The sequence below is a fragment of the Anser anser genome, assembly GCF_964211835.1.
Source record: "Anser anser genome assembly, chromosome: 27".
Classification (NCBI taxonomy): domain Eukaryota; kingdom Metazoa; phylum Chordata; class Aves; order Anseriformes; family Anatidae; genus Anser; species Anser anser.
In genome coordinates this window covers 5,114,709-5,135,522 of record NC_139748.1, presented here as the reverse complement: position 1 = coordinate 5,135,522, position 20,814 = coordinate 5,114,709, and the positions used below count along the sequence as shown (strand labels likewise).

Below are 20,814 nucleotides of genomic sequence, written 5' to 3'. Positions count from 1 at the left end.
AGTTTTTTCTGTTCTTCCTGCCTGTTGCCTGAACAAGAGACCACTATCCACAGGGGCTGAAGCGCCGTGAAGTGTCTTAATTCCCAGCGGGAAGCAGCCCAGTGCCAATCACAGAACTCACAATTTTATTTTTTCTGAAGTGCAACAAGTGGTGGAGCAAAGGCAGCGCTGGATAAAGAAGACTTTCTAAAAAGAAAGTGATTCCATGTTTCTTCCTGGCAGGACCAGAACGGTTTCCAGGGCAGTTACTTGGGTTTACAGCATTATTTAACATGGTGCAGCTTTAAGGCAATATTGTCTTTCAAACACTAGGGAAACCTTCAAATAACTTCTGTAATAGCAAATTAAGCTATACATTTTCTTAAAACATAGCAAAATACTACCTAAATACAGCAGTTCAGATCTGAACTATGGCAGAAGTTTTTAAACTGGCAGAAATTTTTCCATTGGTAGGTGAAAGACTAGAGGAATTCACGGCTTTATGACAGTCTGCACAGCTGCTCTGTAACAAACTTCTCGAGAACTCCTAACGCTGAATAAAGGTGTGTGCTCAATATAGGTTTGAGAATCTGATTAAGATTAGTTTTCAAACGTCAACTGCACTTTCAGGAAGAGTTTCTTTGAACTTGCCTTTATTCACAAGGAAAAAAAATATCAATTAATGCTATTAGGGCTTCCCAATGCATAAGAAAGGGTTTCTTTTCCTTTTTTTTTTTTTAAATCCTGTATAAAATAAATTAAAGCAAATCTCAGCATGGCCACCAGCCACAAAGTCATTCACTGATGGGCTGGCTTCTGAGCTTATTCACTTCATGCTGCCAATGAAAGTCTAAACAGAGGTCAGGGACTGTGTTCTGGTGCTACCTACGGAACCGCAGAATTCCCAGGCTGGAAGGGACCCACAGGGATCACTGGGTCCAACTCCTGGCTCCACAGAGGGCTACCTAAAAATTAAACCACGTCTTGGAGCACTGTCCAAATACATCTTGGATTCCAGAAGGCTGGGTGCTGTGCCTGCTGCCCTGGGGAGCCTATAAAAAGAGGTGGTTGCAAATAAAGAAAACGACCTGTAGAATAAAGCCCCTAGAGAGGGCCAAGCGCTGCTGGAATGACAGTTCTCCGCTAGAGACCTGCACAGACACTTGCACGGAGTAACTGACACTGAAAGCGTACCAAGGATGTTGCCACGCACTGAACTCTTGTCAAAGCACGACACCAGATATCTTGCTGGTTTGAAAGATGGACAGAGCTACGGTGTCAACTTTCCCCAGCGACATTAACGACGTTTCGAGTCTAATCGAGAGCCGTGGTCTCTGTGATCAAAGAAACAGACCCAAAACAAGCCTTTACGTTTTCTGTAAGAGACGCACACAGCCAGTTACTTGCTCAGCGCCGCGCACATGCCCTGCATGGTTTAGATACCGCCAGCCCCGTACGAACTCCTGAGTGCTCCGCCAGGGCTTTAAGTGTCACACAGCCCTGGTGAGCAGATGCCGAAAAAGGCCGCAGCCAGGGAAGGACTGAGCAACAAACCCACACGGCCACGGGACGAGCGGCTGGGGACAGCAAGCTCTCCACCTCTAGAACTATTTGCAGAAGCAGCAGCCACGCAGAGTAACTGGGCCAACAGGTGAACTGCGGCAATTACTCATTCTTCGAGTAAACCAAAACCAGGCAGAAGTCCAGCTAGAAGATGGCAATTTCCACCTTTATTGCACTGTGTCATCTGTGTGCACTGAGCTGGCGGCAGGCAATCCTTAAACTGCCACTCCTGGTCAATGGGAAAAACTGAGGCGAGGGCAGGGTTTGTTGACAAAGCCATAAAGCAGTCTCACTTCCGAGTGGCTCACCCCCTGCCAGCTGAAGAGGAAAGAAGCAGTGAGCATCACGCGGGAGACCCAAAGATATCACAAAGCAGCCCTGTCTCTGTGCTAGCTGGGAAGGAAGGGGAAGAGCTCAGTGGAGGAAGGCACTGGGGTTGGGGGAACAACCCTGCTGGTGGGTCCGCCTGCTGGGAACGTGACTGCATGGCCCTGAGAGCACAGAGGCACATCTGGGTGCAGGCTTGGTTCCCAGCTTGAAGCAAGAGGCAGGCCATGAGCAAGTGATTTTATGGCCAGGCACAGACAGCCGGGTCGGTGATAACCATCAGCTGCGTGGTGGCTCACCAGCTGAAGGCAAGACACAGCCATGAGAATGTGAGAGAGGCTCTAGAAACAAAATGGCTAGCATTAGAAAGCTGAACAAATAGGTGTTGGATATTACTCCTGGAAGTCACGTCACTGCTATGTGCGGGACCTGACAAACAGGCAAGTGGGAAGCACCTCACCGGATGGCTGAGAAGATGGACAGGAGGATCCACTAGGAAGTAAGGGAGCTCCTGGAACAGAGAAAGGGAGAGAGTTCATCAAACCCAAGAAGAACCACGCTGCTGGTACTCACAGAAGCAGTACTCACATTAGCAGACAGGCTGGGGGAGCTGGGGGCGTTCAGCCTGGAGAAGAGAAGGCTCCGGGGAGACCTCACAGCAGCTTTCAGTGCCTAAAGGGGGCTGCAGGAGGGCTGGGGAAGGACTCTCTGTCAGGGAGCGGGATGACTGGACACAGGGAAATGATTTTAACCTAAAAAAGGATAGATCTATATTGGATTTAAGGAACAAATTCTTTCCTATAAGGGCTGTGAGGGACTGGCACAGGCTGCCCAGAAAAGCTGTGGATGCCCCATCCCCGGCAGAGCCCAAGGCCAGGCTGGATGGAGGTGGTGTGCCCATAGCAGGGGGTGGAATTAGATGGGCTTTAAGGCCCCTTCCAACGCAAACCATTCAATGATTCCATGAAGATGGTATAATGCAGAATAACGAATGCATGGATAACCGATACTATGGAGGAGTCCCCAACACATTCACAAAGGGAAGCCATACGACACGAACCCACTGGAGCTCTTCAAAGGGTAAACGAGCACGAAGGCAAGAAAGATCCAGGGGATATAACCCACGGGGACTTCCAGAAGGCTTCTCACCAGGCCCCTCACCAAGGCTCTTAAAGACACGACGCTGCATGCATAAGAGAGAAGATCCCTGCATGATTGGAAATATTTTCACAGTGGGGCGAGCCCTGAAGAGTATGTAATAGACTTTCTTCCCGGTGATCTTTCCTGAGGTCTGTGCTGCTCAATGTACTGAACAAAGGATCTGGAAGATGAGACAATGACTGAGGGGACAAAGTTTGCTGATGAAACTATTCAAGAGAATAAAGAAAAGGATGAACCGGCAGAAGAATCTTACAATACTGAGCAACTGCTGAGAAAATGGCAGATGAAATTCAATGCGGATAACTGTAGAGTGAATCACAGGCAAAAAATACACCTAGTGTCACACAACAAAATGAAAGGCTCCGAGCTTATTACTGCCATTCAGGAACAAGCTCTTAGGATTATAACAAATAGCTGTAGGAAAACATCAGCTCCGAGCTCAGAAATCAAAGCAAATTCTAGAAATTATTTGGAATGGAACAAAACAGAAAATATCATTAGGCCTCTATATAAATAGATGGTACAGTGTGCTTCTGGTATTGTGAAAGATTCCAGTCCTCCCCACCTGAGAAGGATGCAACAGACACAAATGGGACATGAAATGGAAACAGCATATCTTAAAGGAAAAACCAGAAACAAATGACTTTCCCCATTCTTCAAAAGCATTCCTTACAGATTTACGTGGCACCACAAATGTGGCTTGTAATACTTGCAGGGCACTGGAGACACAAACAGTGTTTTGGGAAAAAGACTGGCTACGGAATTCAGAAGATGAGAAGAGGACAAGCTGGACGAGGTCTGCAGAAAGCAGGACGCTCGCTCTGCACCCGGCTGTAACCAGCAGGACAGCACTGGATTCAATAAAACCGTGAGCCTGGGCAAACGCTCCCATCCGTGCTGCTGCTGCAGCTCTTTAAGGCCCAGTTCTGTGCTATTTTTTCAACAACCTGGGGGGGCAGAAATCCCGTTTTAGTGGTGTGAGATGAAACCAGATTGGAGAAGGCAGAGAGCTCTGAATTCAGATTCAGAGCCATCCAGAGAAATGTTCTCACGACAAAGCAAAGCTGGGAAGTTCCTGCGTTTAGGTGGGAGCCATGCAGCACCCTAAGGCAAAACGAGGACAGAAAAGAACGTGGCATTAGAGGCGACCACTGCCCGTCACCGGCTCCATTTGGGACGGGCTGAGCTGAGAGCAGCAGGGCGTGCAGCATCCCGAGGGCACGGCACAGCGCTCCCCTGCCCACAGCTGGGCCACGGGGCCACCGCTCAACACCACGGCAGCTCAGGCACTCCAGGGAGCACGGAGCTTGCTTAACGTCTTAACTTACCCCATCAAAAGGAGCGTTTACTACTTACATTGTCACGGAATCGGTGATCTACACCATTACTTTAATTTTGCTTTCTCATCCCCTCACCTCCACCCCCACTGGATAATTAAGGCTTGGCTGCATGACTCAGTGGGGTGCTGCTGCAGAAGAAAGCAAGTCTTATTCTGGAATACATTAAAGCCAACAAGAGCTGCAAGGCGCTGAAGAAGATTATTGCAGGGCTGGAGAGACCTCCACTTAAATATGACACTCAGTTTGAGAGCAACACATTTGGACACTCCTAAGAAACCCAGAGGAGACCAAGGCTCACTGCAAGCTTGTAAGACACCGGCTAGTTGGAAAGATTAAATAAAACTAGCTGTAACGAGGTAAAAGAAAAAACGTTGAAGAGAACAGCCTTCTGGTACCGGGAGGACTGTTGTGAAAGGGAAAGCAATGGCTCCTTCTCCATAGTCCCAAAGCAAAACAAAGAATTCAGTTTCACTTACAGAAAAGTGGAATTCAGTCAAATGCTGAGAAATGTTCCCTAACTGAGCAGCTTGCCTGGCGCTGGAGCAGGCTTCCAGGGGAGATGCAGACGTGCACTTTTTGAAAATGGTCAGAAATGGACTGGTTAAGTATCTTTTGAAAATATTTTTGATAAATCTGATGGGGCCTTGGTGCAGAGGACTGGACCAGGTGGTCTTCTGTGATCTCTTCCAGCCACACATCGGTAACTCCACAACTGCAGGCCACCTTCACCATCAAGGCAGCACAGACAGGAGGCCCAAGAAAGAGCAAGCGACAAAATGCCAAAGACGATGTAGAGGAAGAGAGGCAGCTTTCGGCACCAGGTAACAGATGGAGAACTATGACAGCACCCCTTAAAGAATTAGGAAAACAGCTTGGATAAAGCAGAGAAGAGAAAAGTGCTTAGAGAAACTGAGACCAGACCACGGCAACAAAACCGACAAGGAAAGAGCCCCTAGCCTTGTCCACAGGCAGCCCCAAACCACCAAGACTGTGAGGGTTTCAATCCCTAACACTTTCTTGTAAAAGATAACCCCGGGATCAAGTTACACTGAAATGTCTTGTTTTCTCTAATGCAGCAGTTCTGGGTTTGGATGGGGCTTCAATTTGTAAGTCACCAGCACAATTTGCAGGAAGCCGGCTATAATGTCAGCACGCGGATCCACTGCCAATGACTACAATCAATTCTTTGTTCCTTATTCGCTTTCTGCAACGTCGAATAATCTTCTTAAAGATTAACAGCACCTAGCTAAATGGAGAAGAATGGATTTTGTGTACTGATAGAGTCATAGACTGAAGACAAGCCAATACTTGAAACACTTATAAGACAATATTTGGCCATAAGCAAAGGGCTTTTTCTATAGCCACTATTAATAAGGGATCAAAAATAACTCCTGCAATATGCTCTGAAGTTTAAACCTTGGCTCTGCTGGCACACAGGCTGGCACAGTCCTGAAGGCTCTCATCAAGAGACAGACGAATTTACCACTTATCTTTTTCAGCGTGAGGGAATGCTTGTTCAGAATAACTCAAGTGATATCAATTTAAAAGACAAACCATTTAGAGCTGCGAAGGTCAAATTCTGTTTGTCAGTCATCCAAGAAAGAAAAGCTGGTACAAATTGCAAAGACGAAACACATCCTTCGCAAGAATACTCAGATACTGTGGTTAGTCAGATACATTAGTTCAGGCTACAGTAAGCCAGGAACAGAGAAAAAGCCCCCAAAATCATGGATTACCAAGGTGCTATCCCATACACATACACATTTGTCTTTCTGGCTTAGAGGATGCTGAGAAAATCTTTGTGCTGCTGCAACAAGTTACCCAAAAATTCCATAAAATGCCTGTTAAATACAAGGTATAATTGCCCACCATTTATGTCGTGTTATATTACTTGGCTTCCAAAAATCACTGAGTTTTAAAATTAAAACTACCGCTTTAACCTTTGAGAATATATTTGGCCATATTCTGTTCTATCTTATTTCTCTTCTTAACTACCTGTAATAAATAATGCCTTTTTAATTATCCTATAAAGGATAATCATGCAGGGAATCTTCCTGCCAGAAGCACTACCCCAACCAGCCTTCTCCTCTCCACACGCTTGCTGACTCCTCTGGGAAACCCCTTCAGGTTTCTCCTTCCCCAGGTTCTTCTTGGCGCCTCGTTTGGACGCTGCTGTCACAAGGAGAGCTGTCACTGCCCACCGACGTGGGAACCACGCCGCTGCTGCGGGGACGGTCCTCTGCCTCTCGCCTTGCTTTCAAGTCATTCGCTACACACAACTGTAACGGCACGCGAGCTCCTCTGGAACAAACAGCGCCGGGTGCTGGAGACCTGATGCTTTCCGTCGTTTGCCTGAGGAGTTCTGGAACCTCTTCTGTCAATACCGCAGCTTGAAAGAGCTCAGGAAGCTGAATAGTTTTTTTTTAAGCATCTTTGTACAGGAAATAGTAAAGGCATGCAGACACAGTTATCGCAGAGAAGCGATACAAAGTTATCCAGCACACAATGGCCAATCTGGGACAGATTTGTCATTTGAAACTCCTTAGTTGAGCTGCATCTGAGACTCAGATTCTCCTAATGCTCCCCAGGAAAAAAAGAAGATACTGTGTGCTCCCTGAATACAGCAGAGATTTATTAGTCACTTATTGTGCAGAGGAGAAAGCATGCAGGCCACCCCATGTAAAAGATATTTCACAAGAAACAGCATACCGTTCTTTCAGTTTTGAAATAATTAGGATTAAAATTCTCCTAAATTATCAATTCTCTGTTTTTGTTATCGAAAGGCCCCCTCTTCCCATAGGTATAAGCAGCAGAATTTGCCTAAGTTGCATTGTCTGTAGCAAATACACGTGTCCTCATGCACACATCTCTCCAAATATATTCCACCTTCCAGTCCCACATCTAAGACAAGAGAGGAATGTCTGTGAGAGAACAGGGAAGGAAGGGAGACTCTAGAAGGAGAGGCGTGCATAATCTCACTTGAAAGCTGGAAGGCACACATGCAGAGCCTCTGCCCAGAGCGCCAATGGTCTTAACGCGGCCAGGCTCTCAGATGCAGCTCATCGTGCACTGGGCATGGTGCGGGCTCATTGTGAGCGCACAGCTGTGTTGTTCCTCTGCTCTCCAGAAGGCGTGAGGATTCAATGTTTTTCTGCTGGACTTAGTCACTTCACTGCAGCTGATCCCCAATTTCTTCTTCCCCTTTTGTGTTCCAGATTTTCCCCGAAACAGGTAATTAGCTGCTCTCTGGCTAAGTGATAGAGGGTCTGGGAGACAAACAGCAGCAAGCAGGCAGGTGACAAAGGGACTGGAGACAAGGCCAGAGGCTCTGGGGAGTCCGAGCTCCTGGAGCATTCCCTACCTGCAGGAAGCAGCCAGCTGCCCCGTGCAGCAGCCACACGTGGAACCAAGCAAGAGCAGCAAACAAACCACAGAGGAGCCAGATCCCACCTGGACTACAGGAGGAAAACAGAACAAGCTGTCAAGCAGCGCTATTTTCCTCACTCCTGCTCCTCGCTCCTGCAGGTGGATTTACAGGCGCTGAGCAGCCGTCACCCGTGGGCTGCTTGCAACAGCCACAGCCGCTCACCCAGGGGCAGACCCGCACCCCTTTCCACACAGACAGCACCGAGCAACAGCCAGGATGGGAAGTGCAGCAGTGCTGCTGATTAAACTGGCAGCTGGGCCGGGAGTAAAAGGGCTCCGCTGAAGTGGAAGCAAGCCAAAGAAGAGTTCAGCTCTACAGCGCTTCCTGTAGCGTCAGCCATTCTGCGCATGGGAGCAGCGAGAAGCATGCTCCAGCAACTGGAAGACAATTGCTAAGCACATTAATAAATTAAGGCGGCCAAGATAAGAGAAGACAACATCCCTAGCCTTAAAAGCCACCGATGTCTAGCCTGGGAGAAGGGTGAGCAGCATTTACCAAGTGGCAGTAAGAAACAGAACGACAAACATCGTCGCCATTGGGAGGTATTCCCTGGCAGCAGTACTTACTGGGTGCCTGCTCCTGAAGAAAAGAGGTCAAAATGTGCCTTAAAACTGACCTGGTGCTAAAAATCTTTGAATTAGTTCATTAATTCATTGTACAAGTTTGCAACTAAGAGTCAAAAAGGCCCTGCAGGTATGGGACAACAGCAATTGCTCCCTAAGTGCGTTCCTGCAAGACTGAACTCTGAAGTTAGGAGACAAGTTAACGAGAAGGAACCACTTCCATTTCCCTACTGCCAGGGGACCTCACCCACAAAATGAAAGTTTTTTTTTTTTTTAAAGAAGGAAAAATATCAGGGGCATAAGGAACACAGGAAAAATGTTTGGCTTGCTGTGTGCACGGGTGTCTGACAGTCACCACGAAGAGCTCCAGGCAAGCACGTCTGAAGCTTCACGCAGTGCACATAGCTACAGCAGTGCTGCAGGTGAGCAGTCTGGTAAAACAAGGAGGTGCATACTAGAAGGAACAGACTAAGGGAAGTCCCCAGGAAGAGCAGACAGGTCCTTCTGGCTGCACGGTGCTATATCAGAGCCACAACGAGATGAGGAAGAAGGTACGGTCCCTGATCATGTCTGGGACCAGGCAGGGTGCATCCATGGCTGGGGAGGGAGCTGACTGCTGGCACTGCCACCTTTCAAAGGTGACACTAGTAAAGGGACATTCCTTTTGTAAGCACTACCCATCACACAAGCACGATCCAGGGAGTCACGGGCCTGCCAGCCCCACGTTAGTCCCCTGGAAAGGCCACGCAGTAAGCTCTGGGATGCAGAGGGGAAGGATGAGCGGCAGACAAGATAACTGTCTTTGGAGTCTACCAGCGTAACCATCTGGAGGAGATTCTGATACACAATATTGACTTTCTGCTTCTCAAATGTCATTGAAACAATCATTATGAACACAACTTCTTCCTTCCAAAGCTTGCACGTGGTAAGCAGACTCCCCTAAAAGCTCATGTGACTGATGAGGGTATCAGCGGGTAGTCAGCTGAGCTGCCCTGGTGCTTGCTGTAGACTGCTTAAAAACACACCTCTTATCAAAAAAGGAAGGTGTTGGGGTAACAGGCTAGCATGCAGCATCCTGATGGTGCTATCAAACTGCTTTGAAAGCATCTTTGCCAGTATAATCATTTTTAGCAACTGAAATGGTTGTATTAGTGCAACACGTAGATCGTACCAACAGCACAAACATCGTCTGCAACATTGATCTTAAGTCTCAAGCAAGGGCTTGCAGTTTGCTAACACAGGAACTTCTGCTGGCATGATCGCACCACTTAAAACAATAAATACAAAAGTTAAACACCCTGCAGTGTTTGTGACTGTCACAGGTGCAGCTAACCTCCGCCCCAGGCTCAGGATGCGCAGCTCTTCCTGGAGGAGTGCAGGCTGGGCTAACACAGCCAGCCGCCTCAGACCTAGCTGCTACCCACACAAGAAACTGTCAGCACTTGAGAACACATCTTGCTTACAGAAACCGGGGAACAAAACTGTCTTTAAGATAAAAACTTAGAACGTTTCATCCTTCAAAACCCCAGAAGTATTTGAGGAAGATAAGTGTTCTGAAGACTCCCGTTGGCAGCAGCGGGATCTGTCCGAGGTGTAACTCAGGGCACTGCCTCAGCCGCGCCACTCACAGCCCCAGCAATTTTCCAAGGGAGAAACCCCTCTCAACGTCTTGCAGCAAGTATCAGGTTGTCACTCAAGACCAGTAATTAATAATAGGATTGGGTAAAGCTGATACTCATGAGTTCAAATCCTGGAAGAGAAACCCTGCTCGTCCCCTGCCCCCAGGATGAACAGCTGCAGCGCCGCTCCGGGATGCACCCACTCGGCCGAAGGAACAGCTCGGTTAATTCGGCGCAGCTCCGTGTGCGGGCCCCTCAGCTTCACGCTGCTCTACATCCCTTTGGGCTGTGGTGCTGTATTTACAGCAGCTTCAAGCTGCTTTACATCCATGTGGGTTGCAGCGTTATGGTTACAAGGCTGAACTAAACAGACACAAGCCGGGTAGGCCAGCAAAGCCCCACAAAGCGGCATGGGCTCACTAAATCCCTGCTAGAGTCCTTGCACCTTGTTACACCAGCAGTTGTGTTTAGAGAAGGTCTTGTACCACAGGTTGCTGCTGTCACACGATTTCAGGCGTAAAAAGCACAAAGCTTTGTAGCGGAACAGCATTAACCGTCTAAGACGGCGAGGAATGACAAATTATAAATAGGAGGTGGCTTCAGACAGATGCCAGAAATGGATGGTGAGCAATCGCTGTGGCAAATCAATGCTCCAGCTGAGGAGCACAGAGGGGCTAGGTTTAGTTTTACCCTGAAAAGGCAGTGACACATAAAAGGCTAATGGCAGGTGGTCATTCTGCATTCTGTACATTTCACGAAGATTTATGAGCAGGCTGAATGCTGGAAAAGCAATGCTGAAATTGCTTGTGTCCCTCTGCAAGGTCAGCTTATTGTATTATGGAAACATTTCCAGTGAGACTCTTACAAGTTAAGACTGTTCCACTTTTTTCAGCTACAAGAAAGAAGCGACTGAGAAGAAACAGCATACCAAAAAAATTTCACACCATTTATTCTTAACGAGTGATTTTTTTTTTCCCAGTTATTCTAGATGAACAAAGACTATTTGAGCTGAGAGCTTAAAGCTGGAAGGAGAATGATCTTCCAGAAAATTTATTTAACGTGAAAATATTTAACAATAGTGTACTTACCTGTATTTTCTAAAATAATGCTAATTTGTAACTACTGTACTTTGTAATTATTATGGATGAGCGCTGTCACGAGAAGCTGCGTGGGTGTCCGAACCGAGAATTTTGATGTTCATAATTTTCAGCAGCTCGATAGGAAAACAGAGGCCTGACTCCCGGGATTCAGCTGTCAGCAGCGTGGGATAGCGTTCGCACTACCCTGGGAATCTAGGAGCGCAATTTTCCTGTGACAAACACATTTTAAGAATTAAGTATTTCAGAACAGTCCTGTGCCAAAGAGGCCTGTTCCACCACAGCACGAGATGCATCTCGAGAGGGAGGGGAGGAAATCGGATCTGGCACCTCGAAGCTCTGCAGGTAGGAGCTCTATCACAGCCTCGCTCTGCAGAGATTCGGCAGCACCGGCACACCACATTGCCCTCCACGGGCAAGAAAACGACAAAAGCTTGAAAACATTTCCCTACACAGGCCTGTATGGACTGCGCCGTGAAGCTGTCCTTAAATCCATTCATGCTGAAGCGAGCCCCATAAAAATAGGTGCCTAAATCCCCACCAGATCACCCCCTCTGAGTTCTGACGGAGCGAAGTGCTCCCAACAAGGCGCAGCGAACACCTCCTCCTCCGAGCTGCACCTTTGGGCCCCGCGCAGATCAGTTTGCTGCAGCCCAATAAAGGAGATCGCCGGGACAGCTGTTGCACCTCCCTTCAGGACAGCTGAAAATAAACTGCCCACTCAGACCCCAGGATTTTTCCTGGGCACCTTCACCGTGCTAGGGCCCTGCTGTAAGCACTAGGTCAAACAGTTCGCTCATTACGGAGAGCTTGCAACCAGGGCTGGGGGCCACAATTCCCCTGAAAGGGTCTCTTTTAGGGTTTCCTTTTAGCACATTTTCTATCCCAGCCCTGTGCAGAAAGGCAATTTTTTTTTAAAGCAGCGCAGATATTTCAGAGTATTTAATGCTCCCCCTGCCCTCGTTTGTATTAAAGAGTTAGAAAGTAAAACCCCTTGATTTATACAACTACTCGCACAGTATTCCCTTCTCCCAGCCTTCTTACAAGGGTTGCTCTAATGTACAGCCTGACGTGCCTTTTTGACTTATGGGATATAATAATCCTCATTTGAGAGCCGGCACACCAACCCCAAAGCCTTATATCGTAACATTAGCCAGTAATTATCTCAGGACATCATACAGAAACTAAGACGTCTCACGAGCCCCCACACCACCTCCACTGAATTTTAAGTCTCTAAAACTCTTTGTAAGAGAAAAAGCCCCCGGCCCCTAACGTCCACCATTAAGATGCGCGAGCGGCGTTATGAATTGCCGGGATGCTGCAGTTTCCCCGAGGTTACAGCCGAGAGAGTCGGGCACAAAATCGCTGCCCTGAGCGTTTCGGCGGGTTGCAGCCCCGCACGAGCACACCAGCCCCGGCACCGCGGGCAGTGCTCGGTCCCGTCTCTGGCTGAGCCAGCTTTCAACCTTATCAAGCAATGTTGATTCAGACAAGATGACTTGTCTCTAGCGTAGGCTCAAGAATTTCACTTGTACAAGTCGGAAAGCTTTGGGTACCTGCATTGAGCACAACAAGGCATCCCCAGACTACTTTCGCTTCCCAAACGGGACCGGAGCTCTGGAGTGCCCAGCAGCACTGCTGCAGAGACAAAACTTTTCCACGGGGCAGCACGAGGGACCAGGGCCGCCACTTCTGGTGGCTGCCATAAAGGAAACTGTAGCTGAAGATTCTGTCAGGTCCCTCGCCCACTGTTTATGGGGAGAAACAGAGCCTGACTCATCTAATCACTAGATAGGATAAACAGAGGCTGAGGAAGGAAACAATGAAGATGCGCACTTCCCATCACAAATATCCATCTACTTACGGCACCAGAGTGCGTTTCCTCCCAGTAGCTGAGTGACTGCTGTGGTTGGCTTCAGTTTCCCGAAGCCTAAGGAACCAGCTGAGAAACTGCCCCGAACAAAACAAAGGAAGGCTTCCCCGAGCGCTGCAGCGAGCAGCAGTCCTCCGAGCCTCTAACTCATTTCAGCTCAAGGTTGGGTTGTTTAGTCTAGAGTTAATTTTGCCCACTTAGGAGGTTGTTTTGAACTGAGATGCAAGGGACAGACAATTGAACTAACGCACAAGGACAAAACAGCAAGCCAAAAAAGGGACTGAGTGCACCCACAGCAAGAAAATAAAAGCGTTAGGTTGGTAAAAGAGCACTTGGGATTTTGACTAGCTTTGTCTAACACGTTCCTGTTGTACGTTAGCTGGTTCCAAGCTCTCTCACTTCAGTCAGAACATACCGTCGCACTCCCATTTACGAGCGAAGCCCAAACAGAAGTATTACAATTATCCTATTGATAAACCCGATTTCTGACAGTGTCAAATTTCAGATTGATGAGCGACATTAAGCACAGTATAAACAGTTTGCAATGCCTGTTTTCACTGACAGAAGCATATCGTTGGAAAGAAACTTCACAGAGGACGGTGGAAAAGGTCTGACTGTCCCTAGATAACCTTCTCTTCTAAGGATTAATGTATTTTTAGACAATGCAGCCACCCAGTCTTAAAAACAGCCTGATGTATGGCAGTACCACCCCCAATTAAAAGATCAGAAGCTAAACTACCTTAAAAACAGCCGTGATGCCCCAAACACACGCGCGCGTAATAACTGAACACGTCATTCAATTTGTGTCGTTGCATGTAGTGCTATAACACCTTCACATTTCTAGGCACAAGCTAGCTTGTACCTTTTGGTGCCTACAAAACTCCTCCCAGAAGCTGTTACTGTGCAAGGGCTCTGTGTGAGGAGCCACTGCCCTTCTGGTGAGAACTGCTGGAACAATCTCACTTATCCCCTAAAACAAATCCATGCTGCTTCAGCTACTGCTGCAGTTCCAATAGAGGAACAAGCAAACCTTTGCTTAACGCTCTCACATCATGAGCTCTCCTTGCTAGAAAAAGCGCAAACCCACAATCCATGTATGAAGCCTCTCTGCCTTCTCCTCCATCTCCTGGATTTTGTTCCAGTGTTAGCTCCTTGGTGATTCTTACAACGTTCTCCTGACTGTGGTAGTGGAGAGTGGTCTTAAACACATCGTGCCCTCAGCTGTGTTTCTGGATGGTCCAAAAACTGTGTAGCCTTCTGCTTTCCTAGGACTGCACCTAATGTTTGAGAGTAAATAAAGGACCAAATTTGCTGAAGAGCGATCAAAAAAAGTCAACTTCAGCATGACATGGATGCTGCTTCATACAGCTCCGGAGAGCACCGAGACATGCCTATGGTTTTACAGCTCTGACTCAGAAACAGGAATAACTTAATCTGGGACTGCCGGGGAGGTTGCAGTCTCAGTTATCCATGCCAGAATCACTGTGCAAAGTACCTGACTTCTCATGAAGCAGCTTCTGAATTACCACAGTTGCCCAGCACCTGAAAATAAATCAAAAAAGTAAGCGCCGAGCTACTTCAGGAGTGTTGTAAATGACAGGCTCAGGAGTTGTTTCATGGGCAATTCAGCTCCCCATGGAACAGGCAAAAGGGAAACAGCCGGTAAATCAAAGGGCAGACAAAGGATAAACAATCTTTTATGTCATCACCATTTCTGAAAGTCCTTACAGACAGAAAGGCATTGCCTACTACATTTGGAGATGCCTTCCCAACTAGAAGCTTCATATTCTTTTCCCCCCTTAAGACTCAATTTTCATGAAAGTTCAGTCTTCGGTTTCGTCTGCCATTCAGGAGGAAGAAAGCATTACATGACTGCTTCCCACCGTCTGCAAACACCGAAGAAGTTCAACAGCAACCAATATTTTGCTTCACCTGCTGGTGGTGGTTTGCTTGATGATTTCTAAATGTTCACCCACATCCAGCTAGTATCTCTCCTTTCCTTCTGTGTTAAGCAGAAAACCATTGCCAAAAATACATGGTATTCAAGAAATTAGATTACTCATCGATAACATGGGATCGATGTTAACCCAGAAGTCACTGAGGTAAAGATGCAAGTGGGGCTGAAGCCGCAGTGCGGGTAACAGACACTGATGCCAGCCTTTGGTCTGGGTTAACGCCGCACTCAGTGCTTCCAAGAGGATGACGACAAGCTGGAGGCTCAGGAACACCACTTGTAATTTAAAAAGTTATTTTCAAAATACAGCTTCATAGCTATAAATAGCAGACAGTTTCTCACCTAGCAAGACAGCACACAATTATTCTTAGTCACAGTGGCCCAGATACTAGAGAAAGTGTAATTTACCTTTGTTGAAAGCCACACAACGTTTGGGGCCGCTGCGCGCTTCAAACAAACTAACCCAGTTTGTGAGATTGGCCTTACGTTTTGTAGAACCAGATGCTGACTCCGACAAATTAAGTCAATTGACTTAGTTAAGCCTTCCATAACCTGGAAAGACATGTGCTTGTACAGAGCGAGTCTCACTACGTTCTTTAACCAAAATAAAAAAGTTACCCACTCTTTCCAATATGTAGAGTCACCTTCCCCACTGCACGGCCATTTGGTCTCACAAATGTTAACCAACGGTGGGCAGTCACTACCATCTGCTCCGTATCTCATAATGCTACGTTCCTAGCTCTACGAGAAGATATTTAACAGAAAAAATCCTCCCACGCACTATATTCCCTCAGTTTGTCAACCAGCACTCTAGAGAGTCAATTAACTGGACTTCAGCTGACACTCTTCCATACACAGCATCAGTCCCCATATAATATGGGAACAAACATATTTTGGACATGTTCAGTGATAAGGAACTGCTAGAAACCTCTCCAACCACGACGACAAGCATTTTCATCAGATGCAGATTTATACAATCAAACCACACACGTACAAACCCCCTAACAAATCAGTGTTTGTTCCATTTGGGTGCGCAAAAACCCCTCTTCGGCCACACATCACCTCAGCATTGTCCGAGACACAAAGGTGAGAGAACGTTAATGGGACGCCGGAACAAAGCTTTTATTAAATTGAAAGTAAAGTCATCTTCCCTTCCTGTAAAGCTCTGAAGAAGTAACTCAAGCAGGAGAGCAGTTAGCATCTGCTCAACTACTCACTCATCTAAAAGCTTTACAAAGTACCAGGGCCTAGGTGCTACTGTTCGATGCGTTACCCGATACTTCGGTAGCTCCTCAGACACAAGTCTTTCCATATACAGAATTGTATTTGTGGGCTGCCTGGTGATTACGGCTTGCCATATGCTCAAGAAGTTTGACCTTGCAAAAATAATTATCCATTGATCAACGTCTGATGAATCTAACGCACTTCATGATAGGCTCTTGGCTGAGCGTCCCACTACGTGCATCAGCAAGACACGCTGACACTTCTGAAAAAGATCATCGCAGCCTTGGCTGCAAAATCCTCCTGAAGTCATCCCGGCTCTGCCATGCTTCCACCCACCTTCCGCTCAGTCTTCTTCCTTGGCAAAAGGCTTTCAGTACTCAAATCTTCAATAAACAGCTCTCACTAACATTTGTGTGTTTTCTTAATTATGTGACAATAAACGTATACGTGCTATACTGGAGAACGGACTGTAAGCCCCTATGCTGTTTGCTTTATAGCTTATTTTTGGAACTCCAGAAGAAAACAAATAAAGCCCCCTGCTCCTCGGTCCGCTGACAGCCACAAGCAGATGAGCTCGTGAACCAAGCGTTTAAGCCTCCAAAATATTTCTGTTTAATAATGTCACCCAAGCAAAAAAGAAAACCTAATCAACTCGGTTACTGCTATTTGTGCTACTAACACGTCGGTCTCTACAAAGACATTGCTTCCAGATGTCAGTTTTGGATTGTGTCTCTTTCCCCGGTCCCGCTGCTGCGCTCCATGCTTAATCTACGAGATCTTGAGCTAAGAAAGTTTTCTTCCTGAGGCTGGCCCCGGTTCAAATCGGATTCATTTCACTGACCAGATGCAACAATCTGGGAGGCTGATTTCACATGCCCTGCTAAATTCTGAACCAGTCTTAGATATCAACAGGTTTCCCAACGCTGAAGGGGAGCGATACCACACGCTCCCTCACGTTCCTGTCAATTTACACAACGGCAGCAAATGCCACAGACAAAACACCGCGCGTGTCCCCAGGCAGGGAAGGTTCGCCATTCTGAGGCTAACTTCTGCGACTACTTTTGCATGATCTTTAGCACACTTGGATGCACGTTAATACAATCTGTGCTGCTTATCTTGGGCACTTTCTGGTCTGTACAAACGCTGCCAGCCCGGCGCGCTTTGGGGACTTTCAAGGCAGCCCCGCCGCAACACGCGCGGAGGCCGGCGAGCCTCCTGACCTTGCGAGCGCTGCGGGCACGGCTGTTCCAGCACACCCCAAGCACGAAGGCAGGAATTCCCTAAAAAAAAAAGACCCAAAATAATACTAGAAGGGCCACCTAGCTCCCTGCCACGCTCCCGGCTCTGCCACCCCAGAGCTGTAACTCGCTCCTGAGGTGTCTCCGTATCTCGGGGAGAGGCCGGTGCGGGGAGCAGCTCGCTGGGGGCTGCCGCCAGCCCCCCGGGACCCGTCCCGGTTTTGGTCCCGGTTTCGGGGCTCGGTGGCAGGCAGCCGGCAGCGCTCCCTCCACCTTCACCCCCCTGCAGCGCAGTGCCCGAAGCCTGCGGGGCCGGGCGGCGAGGGCAGGGCCCCCCGGGCCCCTCTCGGAGCTGAGGGGGAGCCGCGGGGAGCCCCCGGAGCACCCCCCCACACACACCCCGGGGCCGGCCGCCGGTACCTGGTGCAGGGCTGTCAGCCCGTCCACGTTGGTGGTGTCGACGCGGGCGCCGCGGCCCAGCAGCCGCTTCACCTCCTCGGTGTCCCCGCTGGAGCAGGCGGCCAGGAACACGGCGCCCTCCTCGAAGCGGACTCGGGACCCCCCGGCTCCGCGGTGCCGCCCGCGGCCGCCCCCCGCCGCCACCGGCTCCTGTTCCGTGAGGGAGCCCTTCCAGCGCCGCAGCTGCTCGGCCCGCCGCAGCCGCGCCGACTCGGCCCGCTTCCCGCCCAGGTGCTCCGGCTCCGACATCGCCGCCGCCGCCGCTCCGAGGCGCAGGGAGCGCGACCGCACCTCAGCCGGGAGCGGGGCGCAGCGCCCCCGCCGCCATCTTCGCTACGCCCCCACCGCCGCCACAGCCACAGCCGCCACCGCCGCGCCGCCCGCGCCCCGCGGCATCCCGGGACTTGTAGTTCCCGCGGGCGGCGCCGCACCTGCCGCCGGCCGCGCACTGCTCCCGGCGGCCCCCGCGCGGCGCCGCACCTGGGCGCGCCCTTGGACTACAACTCCCAGAAGCCTCTGCTTCCCTCCCGCCCTAGCTGGGCGGGCTGGCCGCCATCACAGCGCCGCCCGCTGCCGCCTCCCCTGTCTCCTGGTCCCCATTCTCCCGTCCTCTGCTCCCCGTTCTCCAGTCCCCTGCTCCCCGTTCTCCCATCCCGGCAGCCGCCGGCACCCCGCCCGTGTGGTGCCGGGAACCGGCCCGGCCTCGGGGCTGGGGAGCTCCGGGCCCGCCCGTCAGCCCCGCAGCGCCCCCGTGGGGCCCCGCGGCGCTGAGGGGGGAGCTGAGGGGAAATGGCGGCCTGGGCCCCGCGGCGGGCTGCCGTCCCCGGGCGGCCCCGCTCCGCCAGGAGGGTGCCGTGAGGGCGCCGCTTGGGGCTTTTCTGGTCGTTAAAGCCCTGCCTAAGGCGTGTCGGGGAGCTGCGAGGCGCAGAACTGCCCTGAGGCAGCGGCCGCCCGGCCCTCGGCTCCCCCGGCTGCAGCCCCGCTGCGGGCATTCCCAGCCCCGCTGCGGCCGTTCCCAGCCGAAACCTCTTCGTTGTGCCTTCCCCGAGCCCCCCCTCGTGGCTGCAGCGCCGCAGCACGGCCCCGGGCAGCCCCTCCTGGCAGCTCTCGGCTCGGTTTCCCCGAGCACGTTCCTCGCTCAGAGCCCGGGGGCTGCCCCCTCGTCCTTCGGGTTGTTGTGTGGGGCCAGCTGCTGGGTTCGCCTCGAATTGTTCTGCAGAGGAAGCACAGAACGAGCGTGCTGCTGAGTGATCGGCAACAAATCCCCCAGACCAGATGGCGTTTGCCCATTAGTCTTAAAACAGCAGCTTCAGGGAAAACCCAGGGAACTACAGCGCAGCGTATCTGATGTCTCCAGCATGCAGATTATTAGAGCCCACTCCAATGAACAGAACTAGGGGCCACATTAGGGGCTATTAAATGCCCATAAAAATACCAGATCACGGTTCATTAGCAGCCTAAAATCACAAAGCTGAAGTTAGGAATCGCTAGCACGGAAAGGTTTCAGAAAAGAGCGACAAGGAAAATGGCCTCACATAGTATGTAGTTCAGTATGGAGCTCCAACTAGCAAGGCAATGAGGATGGTAGATGTTGAAATGGGCTTAAATACAACCGGACAGATTAACGGCACTAAATCAGTCATGGGACATAAATACGAAGTCGCTGTCCTTGGTTCAGAAAGGCCTTTGGAGGATGCTGGAGGCTGGGAGCCATCAGCACCCGCTCCTGGCCCCTGTGAGATGTGGGCCTGCTGGGTCCCATTTGGGGTGACCAGCTGTGGCCTTCCCGTCCTTTACGTTATGTTCTTCCCAGCGGGATCAGTTATTCATGGTGACAAACCTGCTGAGCCCACGCCGGATCAGGCCTGGAGCTCCGTTACTTTGCATTTATTGCTTCAAGCGTTTAATTACTTCTGGCTGCATGCCAGGCTGATGTGAGCCATAGCTCCAGCGCAGCGATGTGCACAGCCACGCTAGTGGTGTGGCTTACGGTTCTCTGAGTGTCTTCTCCACCTGCAATGTGGTAACGGGGCTGCAGGCCACCCCCTTCTCCTTCACAGCTGACAAGACCACCCCGCACTCCTGTGAAAACCGCCTATCAGCCATTTATGTTTTTAAAACTTGCCTTTTCTTTTCCTTACAGGAATTTTACCCAAGTGTATTTAGAGAGTTTTCTACATCTGTCCAGGATTCCTGGACATCTGACTAAACTTCTGGATGCCAAGAAGTCCTGCACAGACACAGCTCATGAGAACTGGCTATAAATCATACAAACAGTGATCCCAAAATTTCTGGCATATGTACCGTTACTTCTGGGATGCAGAGCTGCTTTGCACGTGCACAGATCTGCATGAGTCCCCGAACTGTGGGATTTGCTCTGTATGCCAGGGAGTCAGTCCAGTGCCTTCCTGGAAATGTCTGCTGTAATCTGTGCTTTCTGCAAACTGCCCCCACTCTGTAGCAACCACAGCCAGAAGAATGGCAGCCCTATTCCAAATACAATTTATCTTGAAAATGGACTATATCCCCAGGGGCAAAAAAAAAAAAAAAGACTTGGCTGCAAGAAAGGACTATTGTCTGTGGCTATGAGCCTCTTGCCATCCTTTCCTCCTCTCAAACACACCCTGGATCCTTGACACTCGTGAACACATTCCCACCTCTGCTTTCCTATGATCCATGCCTTCAAATTCAGTTCAGCTCTGGCCTTCCTATCTCAGCAGGAAGCTTTTGAACAAAAAACATTATTCCACATCTACTCCCAGGATGATCTACGTGAGCACGTGTTGCTGGCCATGCAGCTCCCAGATCCTGAACAAAACCTCTGTCTGTGTGCTTCCAGCTGCTAACATCTTTAAGTACTGTTTTCCTTCCCTTCAGTTTCTCACTGAGTTTCCTTTAACTGCTCTGTTATAAATAAGCGCTTTATTTATATAATAAAACGGCTTTCTGGAATGGCCCAGGTTTGTGCTTTTTATGCACCTCTGCCAGCA

At 49.6% G+C, this 20,814-nt stretch overlaps 1 protein-coding gene across 3 annotated transcripts in view; it reads right to left on the bottom strand.

Moving 5' to 3' along the window:
• Nucleotides 1-18,877, bottom strand: part of PPP1R12B (protein phosphatase 1 regulatory subunit 12B) — a 120,540-nt gene extending 101,663 nt beyond the window's left edge. The window contains exon 1 of one of the 3 annotated variants that reach the window (XM_083812963.1): nucleotides 17,786-18,877. In XM_083812963.1, the coding sequence (XP_083669089.1) occupies nucleotides 17,786-18,073 (288 nt within the window). In that variant the 5' untranslated portion in view covers nucleotides 18,074-18,877. The remainder of the gene's footprint in view (nucleotides 1-17,785) is intronic. The other 2 variants (XM_083812965.1, XM_083812964.1) reach the window with 2 other exon arrangements.
• Nucleotides 18,878-20,814: the final 1,937 nt, after the last annotated feature.